This window comes from Argentina silus (assembly GCF_951799395.1).
Source record: "Argentina silus genome assembly, chromosome: X".
In the NCBI taxonomy this organism is placed as follows: domain Eukaryota; kingdom Metazoa; phylum Chordata; class Actinopteri; order Argentiniformes; family Argentinidae; genus Argentina; species Argentina silus.
This window is the reverse complement of record NC_139653.1, coordinates 1,490,612-1,508,744: the sequence shown is the minus strand read 5'-3', so window position 1 is coordinate 1,508,744 and position 18,133 is coordinate 1,490,612. Positions and strand designations below refer to the sequence as shown.

At 41.8% G+C, this 18,133-nt stretch overlaps 1 protein-coding gene and 1 long non-coding RNA gene across 2 annotated transcripts in view; both read left to right on the top strand.

The window, feature by feature from the left end:
* Nucleotides 1-5,129, top strand: part of zswim8 (zinc finger, SWIM-type containing 8) — a 31,063-nt gene extending 25,934 nt beyond the window's left edge. The window contains exons 26-27 of the mRNA XM_083694419.1: nucleotides 1,776-1,954; nucleotides 3,346-5,129. Coding sequence (XP_083550545.1) covers nucleotides 1,776-1,954; nucleotides 3,346-3,549 — 383 coding nt within the window. The 3' untranslated portion in view covers nucleotides 3,550-5,129. The remainder of the gene's footprint in view (nucleotides 1-1,775; nucleotides 1,955-3,345) is intronic.
* A 1,442-nt stretch (nucleotides 5,130-6,571) lies between these two features.
* Nucleotides 6,572-18,133, top strand: part of LOC310823413 — a 68,421-nt gene continuing 56,859 nt past the window's right edge. Inside the window, exon 1 of the long non-coding RNA XR_014554940.1 lies at nucleotides 6,572-6,687. This is a non-coding gene — a long non-coding RNA (uncharacterized lncRNA). The remainder of the gene's footprint in view (nucleotides 6,688-18,133) is intronic.

The window sequence follows — 18,133 nt, the reverse complement described above, 5'->3', positions numbered from 1 at the left end:
ACCATCGTTGACTCTCGTTGCAGTTTTTAATCTCTTAGTGGTCTTTGAAAAAAGCTGGAGAAATAGATGCCCTGCGCAAGTAATGGGACAGTGAAGCATTTTTTATTCTTTTGGTTCTATACTCCAAAAGGTTGTAGTTACTGTGAATTTCAGAGCCGCAAAAGTAATGGGATAATTGGCTTGACGTGTTTCTGGTAAACCAGGTGTGTTCCATCTAGGGATGGGCATTCGACTAAATTGTCTTAGTCGATCGTCGGGAGAATTAACGATCGATTTTCGATTAATCATTAATATTTTTATATTAAAATTCACTATTAGGCTATATTCAAAATGCAATGAAAATACAAAAACACTGTTTTCCTCATTGAGATCTTTATTACAAGATGAACAACTCTTGTGGCAGTTAAACTTACAGTAGTATGTAGTGAGTTTCTATCAGTCTGGTGATAGTACGTCGTGACGGAATGTGATATGCTGGTTCCAATAAGTTTATCAGTTTTCGAAAACCTTCTCCCTCAACAATACTCAAGGGCAGCATATCCATCTCAATGAACTTGCAGATCCCTTGGGTAATTTTCTCTGCTCGTTGTGCATCGCAGCTCCTCCGTGCTAACACCGAGTTGATGCTAGGTTGAGACTGAGAGGAGGATGCACCGCCACTAACCAGGGTCGGATGCGCGTTGTTCAAGTGGTACATCATTTGAGTCGTGGCCGAGTTATACTTATACACAGCTTCGCAGTGTTTGCAGTTAACTAAGTCATTTTTTAAAACAAAATGGTCCCACACCACACTTCGCCGTAACCTCTTCATGATTACTTTTGAAATACACGGAAACTCGCAGGTAACTGAGTAGGCCTGTGGCGTTTTTTTCAAATATTGCCCCCGTGTGGTAAAATTAAGCAATAAGCCCCAAGAGGCCGTGGGTTTCGCTGATTTTACAACAGGTAAGCGGAGTTGTTTGGCACGACGCGAAGCCTAGTTTCCTCGACTAAAAAAATAATGTCTTCGACGAAATTCTAATTATCAATTAATTGATCGTCGATTGATCATGCCCATCCCTAGTTCCATCACATCATTTGTGCGGGCCTAAGAGCTGTCAATGTCTAGTATTGATTCTAGGGTTTGTTTGTGCCCTTTGAGTGCTATTGGTGTCTGTCAACATGACGACCAAAGAGGTGTCAATAAAAGTCAAGAAAGTCATTTAAAAAAATCATAAACATATCCAAAACCTTAGGCTTGCCAAAATCAACAGTTTGAAACATCATTAAAAAGGAAAAAAATAAAGTACTAGTGAGCTCAACAATTGCAAAAGGACTGGTAGGGCGAGGAAGACTTCTACAGTGGATGACTGAAGAATTCTCACCATAATTAAGAAACCCCCCCACTTCGGTCCTACTTTAACCTCCATAGTAATTGTTTGATTTCAAATCCAAACTTGTGGAGTATAGAGCCAAAAGAAAAATGCTTCACTGTCCCAATACCTATGCAGGGCACTGTATAGTATTGATGCACCTGTGTCATTGCCTTGTTCACTAACTGTCTTTCTCTGGAAGTGGTTTCTCCATCAGTTTTAACCTGAGGTTCTCCTCCTTAAATGACCGAAATTGCTGCGGTACTGTAGAGGGCACTGTACCTGCCCTTTTAGAGTCATACTCCATTAAGCCCCACATTGTGATGCAGTCTTTAGCCTGTAGATTTTCTTGGCTATGAAGTTGCTCTGACTGTGCCAGCATAGACCTCATTCTCCTCCTCTCCCCTGACCCTGTCTGTCCAGGCGTCAACTACGTGTACCAGTTCTGCGTGGGGGCTGCCAAGGGTGTGCTCAGCCCCTTCGTCCTGCAGGAGATCATCATGGAGGCCCTCCAGAGACTCAACCCCGCCCACATCCACGCCCACCTCCGAACGCCCGCCTTCCACCAGCTGGTGCAGCGCTGCCAGCAGGCCTACCTTCAGGTAAACGCACCTCAACACTTCAACTGACAGACACTACAGCACTAGCCATACAAGTCTATCATTCCCCTGGAGTGGGTTCTGGCAACATTCTAGGGCTGCACATACTGAATGTATTGGCCAAAAGTTGCTTTGAATAAAAGGCAAGGCTCTGCCGCTATGTGAATGCCCTAATATTATGACATATCAGCAGTTGAGGAACTGATCAGTCGAGGAGTATTCTGTGTGTTGGCAGCAGCACGGTTGAGGGACTATAAACATTGGAGGAGACGTTTCTTATATAAATTGTTGATAAAGCCGGAGTGCTTCAAACTGGAGAGGGAGACTCGGAGTGGCGCATCCACTGGATAGCCTGCACTGACGAAGCAGTGGCTAATAGGCTTTGACAGTTGCAAATCTGAAAGGCACATTGGCCCCTGGGTGCGTGCGCATGCCCAGAATTCAATGCTGTGGTTTGAGTCACTATCGCCTTTTGGAGGCTCAGTAAGCCTGTTGTGTGGGTAAGACTTTATATGTGAGTGTTCACAATTCTGCTGTGCCTAATGTGTACGCATATGCACACATACACACCCTCCATCCCAGGTATGCCAGTGTCAGCTGACTTGCCCTCCAGTATGCTTTGCTGTCTCGCTATACACATGCTTTGCACAATGTGTGTTCGTAATTTAGTTGGTATCAGCGTGACACAGGCTCTCCTCCACGCTCCATCATCAGCCAGTTAATGAGACGAGGTGTCCAGGGGGCTGTACTTGAGCGGAAATCTACCATGACTGACAGTGAGTCATCTACTCGGTCACTGGAGGGGAAATTAATTCCATATGCTGGGTGTCGTTTTGGATATCCTGTGATATGTTCACTAACTGTCTTTCTCTGGAAGTGGTTTCTCCGCTGTGTCCATACCATTACCACCTGTTTCTATTGCAAATGGACAGTTGGACTATTGGAGCACAAACAGCTTTACCCTGAGGTTCTCCTCCTTAAATGACCAAAATTGCCTCGGTACCGTAGAGGGCACTGTACCTGCCCTTTTAGAGTCATACTCCGTTAAGCCCCACATTGTGAGCAATTTAACGTGCCCTGGACCTGAAATTATTCCTATTAATAATTCAGCTGTTTCACCTCATTATGATGCATATTTGTCCTGAGACGTAAAAATGAAGCAGGCTGCACCGGAGGAGCTCTGTGTCGTCCTTAGTTCATTAGCACAGTAGAAGGCAGTCCCTGAGATGAAGTGATTAGATTACAAATGTAGACATCACCAAACACACTGTGTGCCTACGCCATAATGAAGCGATGATACCTCTGTGACCTCTTGATGTACTCTATCTGCGTTGTCAAACAGATGACCCCGCTCTGGCCTCGGACTCATTCTCCCATCTGTTCTCTCCCTGCAGTACATCCACCACAGGCTGATCCACCTAACCCCGGCTGACTACGACGACTTTGTCAACATCATCCGGAGTGCCCGCGGTGCCTTCTGCTTGACCCCTGTGGGCATGATGCAGTTCAATGACGTGCTGCAGAACCTGAAGCGGGGCAAGCAGACCAAGGAGCTGTGGCAGCGCATCTCCCTGGAGATGGCCACCTTCTCCCCGTGACTGTGAGCTGGGGGGGTGCTGGAGTGGGGGAGGAGCAGGAGAGTGGGAATGCCCCACCCCACGCCCCCTCTGCACATGTTTTTTTTCTCTGTTTACCCCTCTTATCCCTGAACACTCTTCCTACCCCTCCCTCACCACCCCCTCACATAACGCCCCCCTCCCCATGTACCATAGCGTACACATCCAACACAGCACACAGGCAGCACAATCAACCCCATTCACCCAACCTGTTCCTGTTAGATGTGGTAGGTGTGCTGGGAGGGAAGCTGAGAGGAGATCAGCTTATGGTTACTCTTGTCTCTGTTCTTGACAACTGCCTCTCACCCGTTTATCATGGTTCATGTCTCTGTGTAACTTCCTGTAACTTGTTTAAACAAGATATATCTATATCTATATCTATATATATCTATATATCTATATATATATATATATATATATATATATATATATATATATATATAGATCCCTTCATGTTCTCCCTGACACTTGTCTCCGACTTACACTCTCCAGAAGCCGCCAGGATGCTCTGGTTGCTTGGGGTGTAAAAGTTGTCATTTATTTTGTTGATGTTTAGTTTTTTGTTCTTTTGAAATGAAACCACTGAGTAAGTCAGATTCATACTGCAACATTCCTCTGTCCTGGGGGGGAGTGAGCCTCTACCAGTCACCACAGATTTGAATTTGAGTTTTTCTGACAGTGTTTAAACAAGAAAAAAAAAAACAGACAAAAAACAAAGTTTGTTGAAATAATAAAAAATGTAAAAAAAAAAAAAAAAAAGACATTTAATATGATAATAACCTGAGTACTGGTGAGGATTCTTCAGTGTTTTTTGTTTTTGATATTTTGTAAAGAATATAATGAATTTGAAGAGAAAGAGATTATAATGTGAGTAGTGTTTGGGTTCCTTTTTTCCTTTTTATTTTTTTTCCCCCCAATTCAGCTGTTAGAGGTCTGGGGCTAGGAATACGGGGGTCTGGCTGGACCAAACTGCAAGTGGGCTCCTCTGAATCTTTGCTCAGACATCCAATCAGAAATATCACGATCAGATGTATGCAGATAAGTGGACTTGAATTGCACATGTACCCAGCACATGTATTGTGCATATTGGCTTGTTGGTGATTTAACATGTTATTCCAGGTTACATCCATCAACTGTTTCTCTGGAATTCATGTCCATTGTCCACTCTACTTCTAGAAGGGGCCTTGCCAGATCTCTGTGTTCAAACCCACACCTCCAAACCTGCTCTAGTCTGGACCTCACGGATGGGAGTGACTTAGTAGAAATGTACTGTGATATTTTTGTATTCCTTAAAGTGTAGCTTGGTTGAAAAAAAGCGTGTGTGTATATGTATATGTGTGTGTGTGTGTGTGTGTATATATATATATATATATATATATATATATATATATATATATATATATATATATATATATATATATATATATATATATATATATATATATATATATATATATATTTAAAAAAAATACACACTGTGCTGATTGCAAGAGGTTGTAATTTAGAATAAAAGATAAAAAAAATGAACAGATAAAGCAATACTGAAATGTAGAGTTTACTTAATAAAGATCATTGCAAAAATGTAACTTGCTGCATGTAATTTCATGTGGAGGTGAGAGACAGGCAGCTGACAGATTATTGTATGCCTGTGATGTCATCAACCAATAGATATCCTAGAACCTACTAGTACTAACCGCCTAAATCTACAGACTAAAAAGTGAAATTGGTCTTAATGGTGAAGGTTAAAGGAAAAGCAACTGTGTTAGTGTTGGAAGTAGTTCCACTACATGTAGTTCAACTATCAGTTTAACTGCATTTTGCAGTAGCTTGGTGGTAGCTAAACTATATTAAAATCCTAGTAGCGTGTCCTGTAGTTAACTACTTTTTAAGCTACTGTCATTAGTCACTACATTTTTCCAAAACGAATCATTGGAATTAATCAATGATTCAATTCCAGCCCTTGAATTTAAATTTCCCTACTATTTCTTACTTCACTGCCTACGGCCTCCTCACTTTGCTCCACCTCACCATTTTTCTCTCTCCCAGTTATTTCAGAGCATTTCAATCGGATGCTTTCTGTCTCATGGACTGGTCATCTTTCAGTAACTGATTATCATCTGTTGGTTGAAGTAGTTTCTATGTAGTTAACTACTTTTTCAAAGTAGCTTTAGTTTGACAAACTATATTTCTCTCAAGGGTAGCTTGGTGTAATTCAACTTATTTCGTTGTAAAGTAATTGGTAATCTAGTTAAATACATTTTCAGAGTAGCTTCCCCAACACTACTGTGTTGCGACAGTGATATAGCTGAGGCTGTAAAAATGCATTCCAACATGATTTCAACGCTTGGTGCATCTACTCAGCCTGGTGGATTCCAGTATGACCACAAGATGGAGGCAGAGGGTCATTTGTTAAATGAAATGGTTCAAACTGACAAGGCTGCCCTGCCCTGCCCTGCTTTGATGTGTGATGTGATTTAATCAATATAATTAATAATTAATTATAATTTTTCGTCAAGTCTGTTCAGCCCTAAACAAACACTGGCATATGTGGGGTCTCCATCTGAAATACAGCATTATTACAGTACCACCATTGTAAATACTGGTCACACAGTTGCAGTATAATAAGCTGCATTGCGATATAGAAACATGTGAGGTAATATAAGGTCAGCGTATCAAAACCACTCAGATCAACACCTTGCATGTCCCTCACACACCTGAGAGGGGGGTGTCCTCTAAACTTGGGACAGGGAATAATCAATCTATTAGTGTTAGGGGAGGTGTTATATTTGCTTAGACAATCAAGCAAATGTAATCAAAACATTTGACACTCAAAAACCAAACAAATTCTGTTTTAAAATGCTATTCGAATCAATTTGCTTACCGTTTGCAGAAACTTTACAAGATAAAAATCTGTTTTCGGGGGTACAATGTTACCAAATCTCCCTCCTCCCCTTGGTGGCTTTGGTTCGCTCCCGAGTTTTCGGCAGAATGCATCGATCGCTGAATGAAGATGGCGGATGAACAAGCGATGCTGTCAACTAGACTTTAACTTAGACATTTACATGTTTTTGTGTCATTTGGCGTGTCGTGTGGATAGCTGTCCTTAATAAAGGAACATTGGTGAGTAATAAACCACCCTTACTTGTGATATGTTGTCTGTCCTCTTTAACTTGAAGCACATTGAAGATGTGCAGTACTGACTGAGGCTAACCTCGCTAGCTCTGTATCGTTCCTCAACGCCAGTTGCCACTAAGATTTCCTCCTTGTATTTTCCTATTCATTAGAGTGAGCGACGTGGACGCATTTGTTTTTACGGCCGTACTAGTGTGAAGAGGCGGAACATTGGTGGATTTCCAGATGCATTGTTTTTAATGTTGCTAGCTGGTTGATATAGCTAGCTAGATGCAGAGCCACAGATTATTTTGTTAAGCTAACTAGCTGGCGCCTGGCTCACTGTCTGTAGAGTGAATGTTATGGCGGCGGACTGCCGACGTCCTGCAGCAATGCAAAAGTTTTTCCACATCCAAGCTACCTAGCAAAGCCCAGTCGTTGTACAGCAATATCAGTAACAATAGTTATTTTACATGGCTTACCTAATGAATGACAATATAGTGTCTTTACCTTTTTCCTTTCTACTTTTTCCACACTTATTAACTTATGTGATCTTATTGACACATGTGTTTTTGGAGGTGTAGCCTATCTGGCGCGAGCTGACTCGCCTCATTGTTCTCTTTAAACTAGACCGCCAGCCTGCTAGCTAGCCCGCTGGTATGAATAAACCAGATATATCAACACAACCAGAGAAGTGTGTTACTAGCTAGCTAACGCACACACTGTTTATTATCTATTGAATAGCACTAGCCTACATTGATGTTGATAGGCCAGCGAAAACGAAACTGATGTGGCGCTTTTGATGTCTTTTAAGATGACATCTATGTAATAAATAAACACAACATAAAGAATTGGCATTACACCACTCCACCCCACTCTACATGTTAACAACACTCAACAAATGGTTTTAAGTTGGCATTTTGACTCCGTGGTAGGGTTTGCTAGGACAGGAGCCCTCTCTAAAATAATGTCTTGCACAAGGGACCACATGATCTTAAGGTTATTGAATTAAGAATAGGTTGAAGTCATAGTTGTTGGTGATTTATGGGCACAATAATGAGGGCACGCACTTGTAATAACGGCCTGTTCAGCAACCTTTTGCAGGCATCTTTTCTCACATTCATAACTAGCTATAATTGTTTTGTTGTGCAAACAGTCCAAAGTAGCCTGTATTTGTCCTTAAGAATAGGCCTATTGGCAGTGAGTGTCTTGTTTTCCTCTAAGTGCACTTGTTCAATACATAACAACTAGAAAACTTTAACTGCCTTATTTGAACTCAAATCAACACAGCACTTTTTTTTAATGACGCATTAAGAATGAGGGAGGATAGTGAGCTGGTTTCATGGTTGTGGTTTCAGACGCCTTGTTCCCTTCTTGTTCTTGAGTGGAAGGCCCAATTAGTGTTGAACAGTGGGCTCAAGACGACTTCTGTCCACAGAGCATATTACTGATGTCTGAGATAACCACGTTATAATTAAGAAGAAGGCCTGGGGGTGGTTCTCACAAAGAGAGTGCTTCTGAAGTGAAGGGTATCAAACTGGGCCTTTGAAAGATGGAACAAGGAACTTAGTTTTCTTTTAATGTGGTACTGCAAATCCCAGAGCAATAGTCTAAAATTGACTTTGTAAAAATAGTCTTTGTTTTGATTTGTTTGATTTAAAGACTGAAAATATTTTTCTCTGCCTACGTTTTAGTCCGATGCATGTCAAGTGCATCTCAAGCTTGCTTCTTGCTCAAATGTTTGCCCATAATTAGTCTTCACTTCGTTTTTCTTGAAGGAATTGACGCTTAGAGCAAAGGCATAGGCCACCAGAAATGACACAGAGCTGATATTTAATTGCTTCACTCAACCCTGCAAGGTTCATGACTGACTTTATGATTTGTGGTGGTGACGATGGAAATGAGGTACATGAATAACATTATACCCTCCAGCTCAGGAAATAGGCATTGAGATTGATGCAGGGTTTGCGTTGACATTTAGCAGCTGAAGAGTGGCACTTGTATGGCAAGAAGTAGTACTGGGTGATATTGCCTAAATATCATATCACAGTATTTAAAAACATTTTGTTTGTTTCTTAATAATTAAAGTTCTAAATATGTTTAATAAGTATGCATCATTTCAAAACATTACCACCAACAATACAGGGGTACCCCTAAGAACCCTAAGTGAGCCAGCGGGTTCACTCAGCATCCATTCATGTTTCACTGATGTTTATACCATGTCCTTATTGGTTTTAGCTTAACATGTGTAATTTCTAGGGTCTTGCGATCTCTTCGTAAAACGTTTTTAGTCTGACGAGATCCTCTGCTCTCGTGAATAATTGCCGATACTGTATGCATGAATAAAACCATTCTTGACACAATTTAAAATATCTTCCCACTTACTTCCACTTCGTTCAGCCACTTTAAAAAATGTATTTATTAAATATGAAACCTATTGCTGTCAAGCCTCTCTGCACATGCCTGCAGTGGCTACCTTACTAGTTTCCGGGGTGGACAACGGCTACCATTCTAATTATAAAAATTCTAATTATTAAAAAAATTGCCGTAAGCTGTCATTGTGACTTCTTCAGACAGTCACAAATTTGATAAGCCTATTTGCACTGCACTGCATATACTGTACTTACCTGTTTCACCATAGCCATGAAGTCTGTTAACCATTCAGAATACAGGATCATGGCATTCCTTTCTGAGCCAGGCTCATATCAATTCTCCTCTTTTCATCTGACGTCTATTCTCTTTGCTGGACTCCACTGTCATATGTAGAACCTGACAGATATATCGGAGCACCAATATTATCGACCGATATATACTTTCTTTTACAAAATATGTGTCGGCACAAATTCCACCGATAAAGCACCGAAGATGTGCGTCAGCCTCATATTCTGAAATGATAGAAAATCTGTGTAAATGGGTTTTTCCAGAGCAATATATATATATATACATATATGGATTTTTATGAATTAATAAACTGGAGTGCCTACTCAAGTAGATGAACTTGGCAATGTAATGTTAGCTCTGGATTGCAGTCAATTAGCACAAAGGATGTTACTAAAAGGATGTTACTGAACAAGAGTTATTCGGCATACAGAGTCACCATTATTTACTAATAATTTATTTAATTAGTCAACATGGCTAGCTCGTATCCATGAATTTCAGAGTCAGACGTTCTAGCTAACTCCTGTCACAAGCAGCTTGGGTACTGCACGACGCAGGTTTGTTTACTCCCGTGTAGAATGCGGAATTTACCACTTAGATAAAGGGGGAGGGCTGGGATAAACCATTACTGGAAATTGCAGTGGTTGGCAATCAGAAAGTGCAGGGGGTATTCTAACACTGTTTTAAGAATGCTTTTCACAGTGAAGGTTTGAATGTTTTTGTAAATGAAATATAATTGAGTATAACTAAAATAATTCAGTAGACGATCAAACTGTGTCACAACATGTTAAATTTAACAGCAAATCACTGATATCAATATGCAGTGCACTGAACATGTGAAATTCTCATGTGCACATAAAATAAATAAATGTCCACCCCCCCCCCCAACCCCATAAATCAGTATTGGACCCCAAAGTGTCATAGTGGGTCTTATATTCATGTTGAAGTTATGAATTAAACTGTTGCAGCACACCATCTGCTATGTTATGACGAGAGGAGCAGAACAATGTTTTTGACGGTTTAGTCAAATAAAAAAAAAAGAAACGGTATACCACTCAGCCCTAAAGTCGAGCATCAATTGTTCCCAAAGTCCCCTTATTTTCCCTCAGTCACTTAGTCACAGGATTTCACATTGATCAAACCCTGTTCCTTCCCTGGAAAATGGGAGAGTTGTGTTGGCAGGGATGAATTCCTAAATGCTATCGCAGCAGCGTGGAGCTAATGGTTTGTCAACTGGATGCAGCTTTCATCTTCAGGGTTACAGATTTGGGTGTCAGTGTCTTATTTGGCGCCTCATAGCACAAAATGTTCTTTACACAAGTATGCCCTCTGGAAAAATGTGTTCTTTTGCGTATGTACTTTATTGAACATTTGCACTACACTGTAAATTACCTACCACTGTGAGAACAGTCATTGCTGCTACAGTGCACCCTTTTGCACTATGTTTGCACTATGTTTGCACTACCGCTGTCATGGCTTTATTATTACTCATTGCTTTATTACTAGATTATTATATTGTATTGTTGATTTAGAGAGTTTTTGACTGTTAGCTAGATTCATAAATCATGTCACTATCACTTACGGTGTATGCAATGTAAGTGACCAATACAATTACATTTTATTTGATATTTTAGAGGTCCTTGGAAAGGGTTGTTTTGGTAGGTAGCTAACTGCTATTAGCCTTCTATTCTGAGCGAACAGCCTGTACATTATGTGACTTGGGAATTCAGAATCAGGTAATGCATCAAAGGGTATTTACACAAAGTTTGTGGTGGCTGGCTTGGAGGCTCTGTTCTTGCTCATGTGAGTCATTTATAGAGCCTGTTTGAAGTATGAATGACCTTGAGGAAGTCAGCCAAAGATGCCCAGGCCACATGAAGCTTGATTTAAGAGTGGTAATGTAAGACACTGCAAGATTTCACTGACAATTCTCAAGAGGAAGTGCAGTGACAGTGGTGTGTGTGTGTGTGTGTAAGAGAGAGAAAAGGGAAAACACAAATCCTTTTCCAGACATCCTCTTGTTAGCCCTGTGACAAACGCATTTTTCAAACATGGCTGATCAGGGAGGGGGAGCTGGGTAAAGTCCCCCTGTTACAAGGCAGGATTGAATGCCCCCTGACCCCCCGAATCTATCTTATTCACAGCCAGGATCAATATGTGCTTTTACCTTAACAGCTCCTGTTGTTAATAATATACACTGTGTCTGAGATGTGGATGCCGCAGGGATCTCACAGTAGCCGGGGTCAATAGGTTGAAATAATGATGCTGCAGTGGTTTAATATGATGCCTGCTGTGAGGCTTTGGGATGCAGTTACATAGCAGGAGGGAGGGAGGGGGGAGGGGGCATCTCGCCACTCCTCCCAGGCCTGTATAGGGCCTCAATTATTGCAATCTGATCCACACCGGCTGGAATTTTCTTTAGCATCTATCTTTTTTTCTTTGCGTAGGCATGATGAATTATAGCTGAAGGTGGGAGTTGGTGTTAAAGGAATAATTCAGACTGTATTGCAGTGCCAGCGTCTGAGCGTTGCTTACTTTGTAGTTATTCTGGTAGCTCCAAATAGGTCATTGCATGACGTTGCTCTACCCACACATTCCTGTCCTCTGTCGCCTCAATGATTGTTGTGTGGTGGAGAGGGAGAGACCACATGTGTTAAGACATGACTAGCAGGTTGCTTTAATGACACCTTTCCTCAGAAGCGCCTTGGAGGCTTTGGGACCTCTATAGCCCACTCCGTTAGAAGGAAGTGAGATGGGCCCCCTGAGAAGGAAAGACCCTCAACCGGATTAAGAATGTTCTGGTTTGAATCACCATTAGTTCAATCGCAACACCTCCCTCTCATCCACTTTCATAAAATAATTAGCAGAGTTCCTGCCCGTTGGAGTGTTGGAATCCTCTCTGTTTTGTCCTTGGCAAGCCTTTAAGAGTGACGGCAGCTGTCTTCTCAGCTGTGGCTTCCTCCTAGCAGCATGTTTAGGATAAGACAGCGGGTGTGACTAATTGAATTCCTGTGCACGCAGACCTGACCCTACTTCCCTGTCTCTCTGATGTATTGACAGCTTTGGAGTTTTCTTTAGAGATGGAGCATATGGTATATTCATGAGCTTGGTCAGATTATCAAACTGAGCAGAAGAGGGAGGATGGCTCTAAACATCACACACACTGGAGGTTTCAAAGGTCTCATGCTCCATCATAATTGGCCTCGGGAGCCACAGCGTTTCATAACTGTACAGTTCCACATTCTTTATCTCGTCACCATGGTTTTGCTTTCTCGAGGCTGGGCAAGAATGTATGAGTGAAGTGTTGCACAGTAAAATGGGCCTGGCATGCAGATAGAATGAAAGTCTTAGTGTTTAAGTAACGGAAGTCTCACTCCTGCTCCAGAGATGTGCAGTATTTGCTCAGCTTAACTGGCACTAGACATACATTTTCCCACTGCCAGGAAAGAACTTTGATTTGACAGTGCTTTTTGTTCAATGTTTGTCATAGCTAATCAAACCAGAGAGCACCTGGCGATTGAAGATCGGCTACATTTGCTAGATCGGCTCTATGAACACCTGACTGATAAATGCACTAGGGTTAGGGTTAATAATCGTCTTGTCAGCCAATTGACTAATCATCTATTTTCTTATTGTGTACTAAAAAAATAGCAAGCTAGCAAAGTTAGCTGGAAAGCTAGCGATTTTTTTTATGTAGGTGACTGGTGCTGTCTTGGCAAAGAAAAACAGGCTTCAGTCACTTCACCAACTTTATCATCCATAACCAGATTGAAAAAACAAATAGAAAACAAGCAGATCTCTCTCCCTCACTTCCAGAGCAGTGCTGTGTGTGTGTATGTGTGTGTGTATGTGTGTGTGTGTGTGTGTGTGTGTGTGTGTGTGTGTGTGTGTGTGTGTGTGTGTGTGTGTGTGTGTGTGTGAGCGCACCAGCCCCTCCTTCTCCTCTCTCACAGCAGAGGAGGAAAAAAAACACTTGCATTTCACATTCTCCCCCCCCCCCCCCCCCCAAAAAAAAAAAAGATTTTTCAAGTAGGGATTTTTCCTAATCAAGACTGGGTAAGAGTACTCGTGTACTCAAGTACATGTTCACATCCCTAATATGCACATGCATTTGTTCAACTGACAAAAATGATTTTGGGGGGGGGGGGGGGGGGACTGGGGGCGAGTGGGATGAGAAACTGCTGTGACACATCCAGTGCTGTAGAGCTCTCAAAGGTTAGAATGTCTTGCCATAGGCAGTCAGATTCAGTGCAGTCAGTGCCATGGAGCTAGGGGAGGGGGAGTTGCACTCCAGTCTCTGTCTGTGCCAAGAGGAGGGGACGTAACTCCGAAATGGTTGAGCTGTTTCATAATTTGTCTGGGATAATGGTATGGAATGAGCACTATTCCCACTCGAGTTCAACCGCCCAAAACCATTATAGAACATTGTTGTTTCCCCACCGCCCCTCCCCATCCTCGGTGCTGAAACTATTTACTGATGATTAAATGGTTATTACAAGCTACATGCTACTCAGCTCGTTGGAACCTGCGTCACGCAAGCTGAACTGCAAAGGCATGCTAATGAATGCACTCTGCAGTGCCAGACCACCGTTAATCAGCATACCAGCTTGGGAAAGGGCTTGAGGTGGAGGGCCAGGGCAGTAGGATGGTTTTGCCTTTAGGTTGAAGAACTTGAACATTGGTTCAATTAGCTTTAAATGTGAGATCAAAGGGAGTGAAAATACAATATTTTGGAAGTAGCAGTGCCAGATTATTTCCTCTAATCTCCTCAGGCGGCTCTGACTGGCTTCAAGAGATCTTATACTGCAGCAGAGAACGTCTCGGGTTTCCACCATGTTGGAACCTAATCTCTCCCACTGTAATGCATTTACCAGTTATGATGCTTAGCTGTTGCCTTGGTTGGTCCTTGGTGTGGGTAACTAGACTGAACTGCTCTCTAACCATTTAAAGTTCAGTTTTTGACAAATGCAGCAGCAATGTCCTGAGCCTGGGGGTTTGATGCTCTGAATCCAGATTCAGAGCATTGCTGAGGTTTGAAACTTGCAATTGGACTCACTCAGGCCAAGGTTTTTTCTGTCATGTTGGTGCATTCATCTCGTACAGACACCTGTCAGTGCTGCAATACTGATAAAAGCCCCTGCCTATTGTTGCCCTCAGTCTTTCGTCACTGATTTCTCTCTCCTCGTCCCTGCCAAGGATTTTATGTAATTGGACAGATAAATGAAGTGTGAAGTTGGTTGTGAAAGCTCAAATTAATGATATTACCATTCCGTCTCCTGGTCTGTTTTTTTGCTATTGTGTGTGTGTTTGGGAAAACATGAACATAAGTGTTAGTTTGATGGTACGTTTTTTTACACGCTGTGTCTTCGGGCCCAGACCTGTCCCCATGGCTTAGCCTCACAGTCACAACATGTGACAGTTCATGTTTTTGTGGAGAGCATTCTTAGTCATGTTTTTCTTTTAGCCAGCTACTTGGCTTTCACATCCGATTGCACGGTTGTAAAGTAGAACCGGCTGCCCAGTCGTGATGTTTCCAGGACCGTTGTACATGCTGAAGGCTAATGAGAACAGTGCCCTCCTGGCTGCCCTTGGCTTCCCTCTGACAGAGCAGAAGAGTCAAAGGGAGTGAGTTTACCTACCCAGATCGGCTCCTTGATTAGATGACCTCATTGGTTTCAAGTGATGATTTCCGTACAGGGTGCCTTTTGATTTTAGGTGTACAGTCCAATCAATAGTTCAGTATTACTCCTTTTTTAGAATGATAAGTCTTGTCTCCTTAACATTGAGTTAATTGTTGTTTCTGCACTCTTCTTTCACCCAACTCTGAAGCTGTAAGATAAATAAATGTGTGCTCTATCCACATAGGCCAAAGCAGTATTGAAAAGTTTGTATGCCTCAGGCTTTTGGAGTGGAAACTCCTCTCTCAGAGACAAAAGCGCTGCATAGATTATGTGCTTCTGTTAGCTTAGTCCAAAATAAAATCACTCTTATGTTATCCAAAGGATAAGAGTCTTGCTCCTTTTCAATCCCTATCAGTTCTTAGACCCAATAATTTGATAAACCAAAGACAGTATGGTGTGTTTACCAAACACCAAGAGAAATGTTTCCACTTGTTATCAACAAATAATGCTGCAGAATTGCAAGCTATTGTTGATGTGTGTTTCTTTACTCAGCCTTCAACATGGTGCCTGTTCCTTATGGAGGAGGTGAGAAAGGACCCTGTCAAACTATCTGCCTGTTTGCTGCTCATGAGTGTAGAGGTTTCAGCAGGAGGCAATTAAGCAAGCTGTTTTTTCACAAGCTCTTCATATCCTGAAGTTATAAGCGATGCAACACGTCAGAGCAGCTGTTTGCATGTCCAGAAACAAAAAACAACAACAACTCAAATGATCATGGGTTAACTAACATGAGCTCCTTGGTAATGATGAAATGATCATTGACTGTGTTTTGATGAATTGTATGAGATTATGTCATGGCTGTGTGGTGGAGAACGTAAGCCTGGAGCGGTAGCACTGCTGTGTTGGCAGCAGCCTGTTGTGTGTGAAGATCAAGGAGGGTCAACTGGAAAGGCTTTCCTCGTTTGGTTTTGAGCACAACCCCTGGTTGGTTTATATTGATCCCCTGGGAAATAAGTAATTCATTTATCTTCTAGGGCCAAATAGAATTCCTATTTAACTTGAGCTATTCGAGTTTAACTTGAGCCTATTCAAATGACATTGACCCTGTTCTGCGACAACAGATGCATATAGGCCGATTTTTGTCTATTGCCCATTGACATATTCTGTTCTTGGAAACCGACCTTCATTTTAAGAAAACCATAGATCATGAATAAATAAACAAATTAACAAGCTATTTTGTTTCATGTCCCAAGTCATTACCTTGACAAAATAGATGCAAGACTCACCACAAATATTGAAATTAAGTTTGTTGTTGAGGTAGAAAGGCCACAACCCAAGCACAGGACACAATTAAACATTCTGTTTCAAGTAAACTGACCTCCTTACTGAGGAGCACCACCAGTAGAGCCTGTTTATGGCTGCATGTTTTGGGATGTTAATTGCATAATTGCTTTACATGTGAAGCGAGCTGTTAAGAGTGTGTGTGTGTGTGTGTGGGGGAGGGGGGGGGGTTGCAATGAGGCTTTTTCTAGAGCCCATCATTCTGCATCTGAGCGCTGCTCTGTGAGACATCATCTAGCGACTCCATTGGCCCTCATTAGGAACATGGTGCTTGTCTTGATCTCAGACAAACTTTTTTTCTATGTCCTCAAAGCTGATACTACATAAAATAAGCCATTTTAGTGACTGATTTCTTTTTTTGTGGGGCATTAAAGATGCAATATGTAGCTTTTCCCCCTTGAAAATGTCACTAAATAACCATGCTGAATCATTACTTATGATGCATTGGCAGTCTGTGACTGTGCTTTCACCTGCTAAGACCCTGCCTTTCTGCCTGAATTTGCTTTTCCAAAATGTTTGGGACGTTTCTGGGCGGAGTTTTGTTTGGGGAATGAGGATATTTGTTTGAACCGTAGGGTTAAGTGAATGTGAGTGTCGGCTGGTTGGCTCATTTCTGTGTTAAAACCCATTTGTGCCGGATGCTGCGCTACGCACATTTGAATTTGCCGCCAGTTGCTGCGCAGCGCAGCATTTTTGATTTGTCGTAATTTTCATGAGTGTTCATGAGTATTTGAACCAATGACAGTGCATTATATGCTGCACTCATGAAAATTACGACAAATCGAAAATGGCGGTAAATTCAAATGTGCGCAACGCAGCAACCGGCGGTAGATGTCGCGCAGCAGTCGGCACAAATGGGTTAATGTTTCCAAACTAAATAAAGACAGCACTTTCAACCACACAGGTTCTTTGCAAGTTAAGGTGATTTAACTAAGACATTCAGTGGAAAAAAAAAGATTGACAGATTCATTGTTTCAGTTAGAAGTAGTTTGCATTAAGCAAGGGGAGGGAGAGAGGAGGAGACACTATTCTGAATTTGTCATTGCAATTCCCATTGCAGTGAAAGGAGGGTGCAATCCTGCATAGGGTGCCTTTAAATAGTCTACTAACTACATTGTCAACACATTGGCCCATTGCATGTCTTTAATATTTTCTTATTCGCATAATCATAGCACTTTATATGATTATATCTTTCTTTTTCTTCCCCTTATTTCTGGGTTTCAGCCACTTAGTATGATTCATCTAAGAAAACAAGATGTTGCAGGGAATAAAAGCCTTAATGGCAGCAGCTAATTAATCATAATGTCAGTGAAATGAAAGGCCACATATTGTTCAGGAACATTTCAATGTCACCATTGTGCTTCGTTTTAATTTCCGTGCCCTTTTTCCTTTAGAAGTTCCATTATGGTGGTGGACAACAAAGTTTCTATTATCATTAGCAACTAGGTCAAAAAATGGACTACTGCCACCCACCAAATGCGGGTAGATTTTGGCAATGGAGGACCTTGTCAAACTATCTGCCTGTTTGCTGCTCATGAGCATAGAGCTTTCAGCAGAAAGCAATTAAGCAAGCTGTTTTTTCTACAAGCTCTTCATGTCCTGAAGTTCTAGGCGATGCAACATGTCAGAGCAGCTGTTTGCATGTCCAGAAACATAGACACAAATCTTCTCCAAAGGGAATCCTACTAGATCCATACCCTGGACACTTAAAAACCCAAAGGGCTCAACAATGACAATGGACTACTGTAAAATGACCTGCGAGTACAGTATTTAGTTGTATTTAATTATTGGCCACAGGTGGGACACTTCCCACCTGAGTTACCTGTGAGCATGAAAGC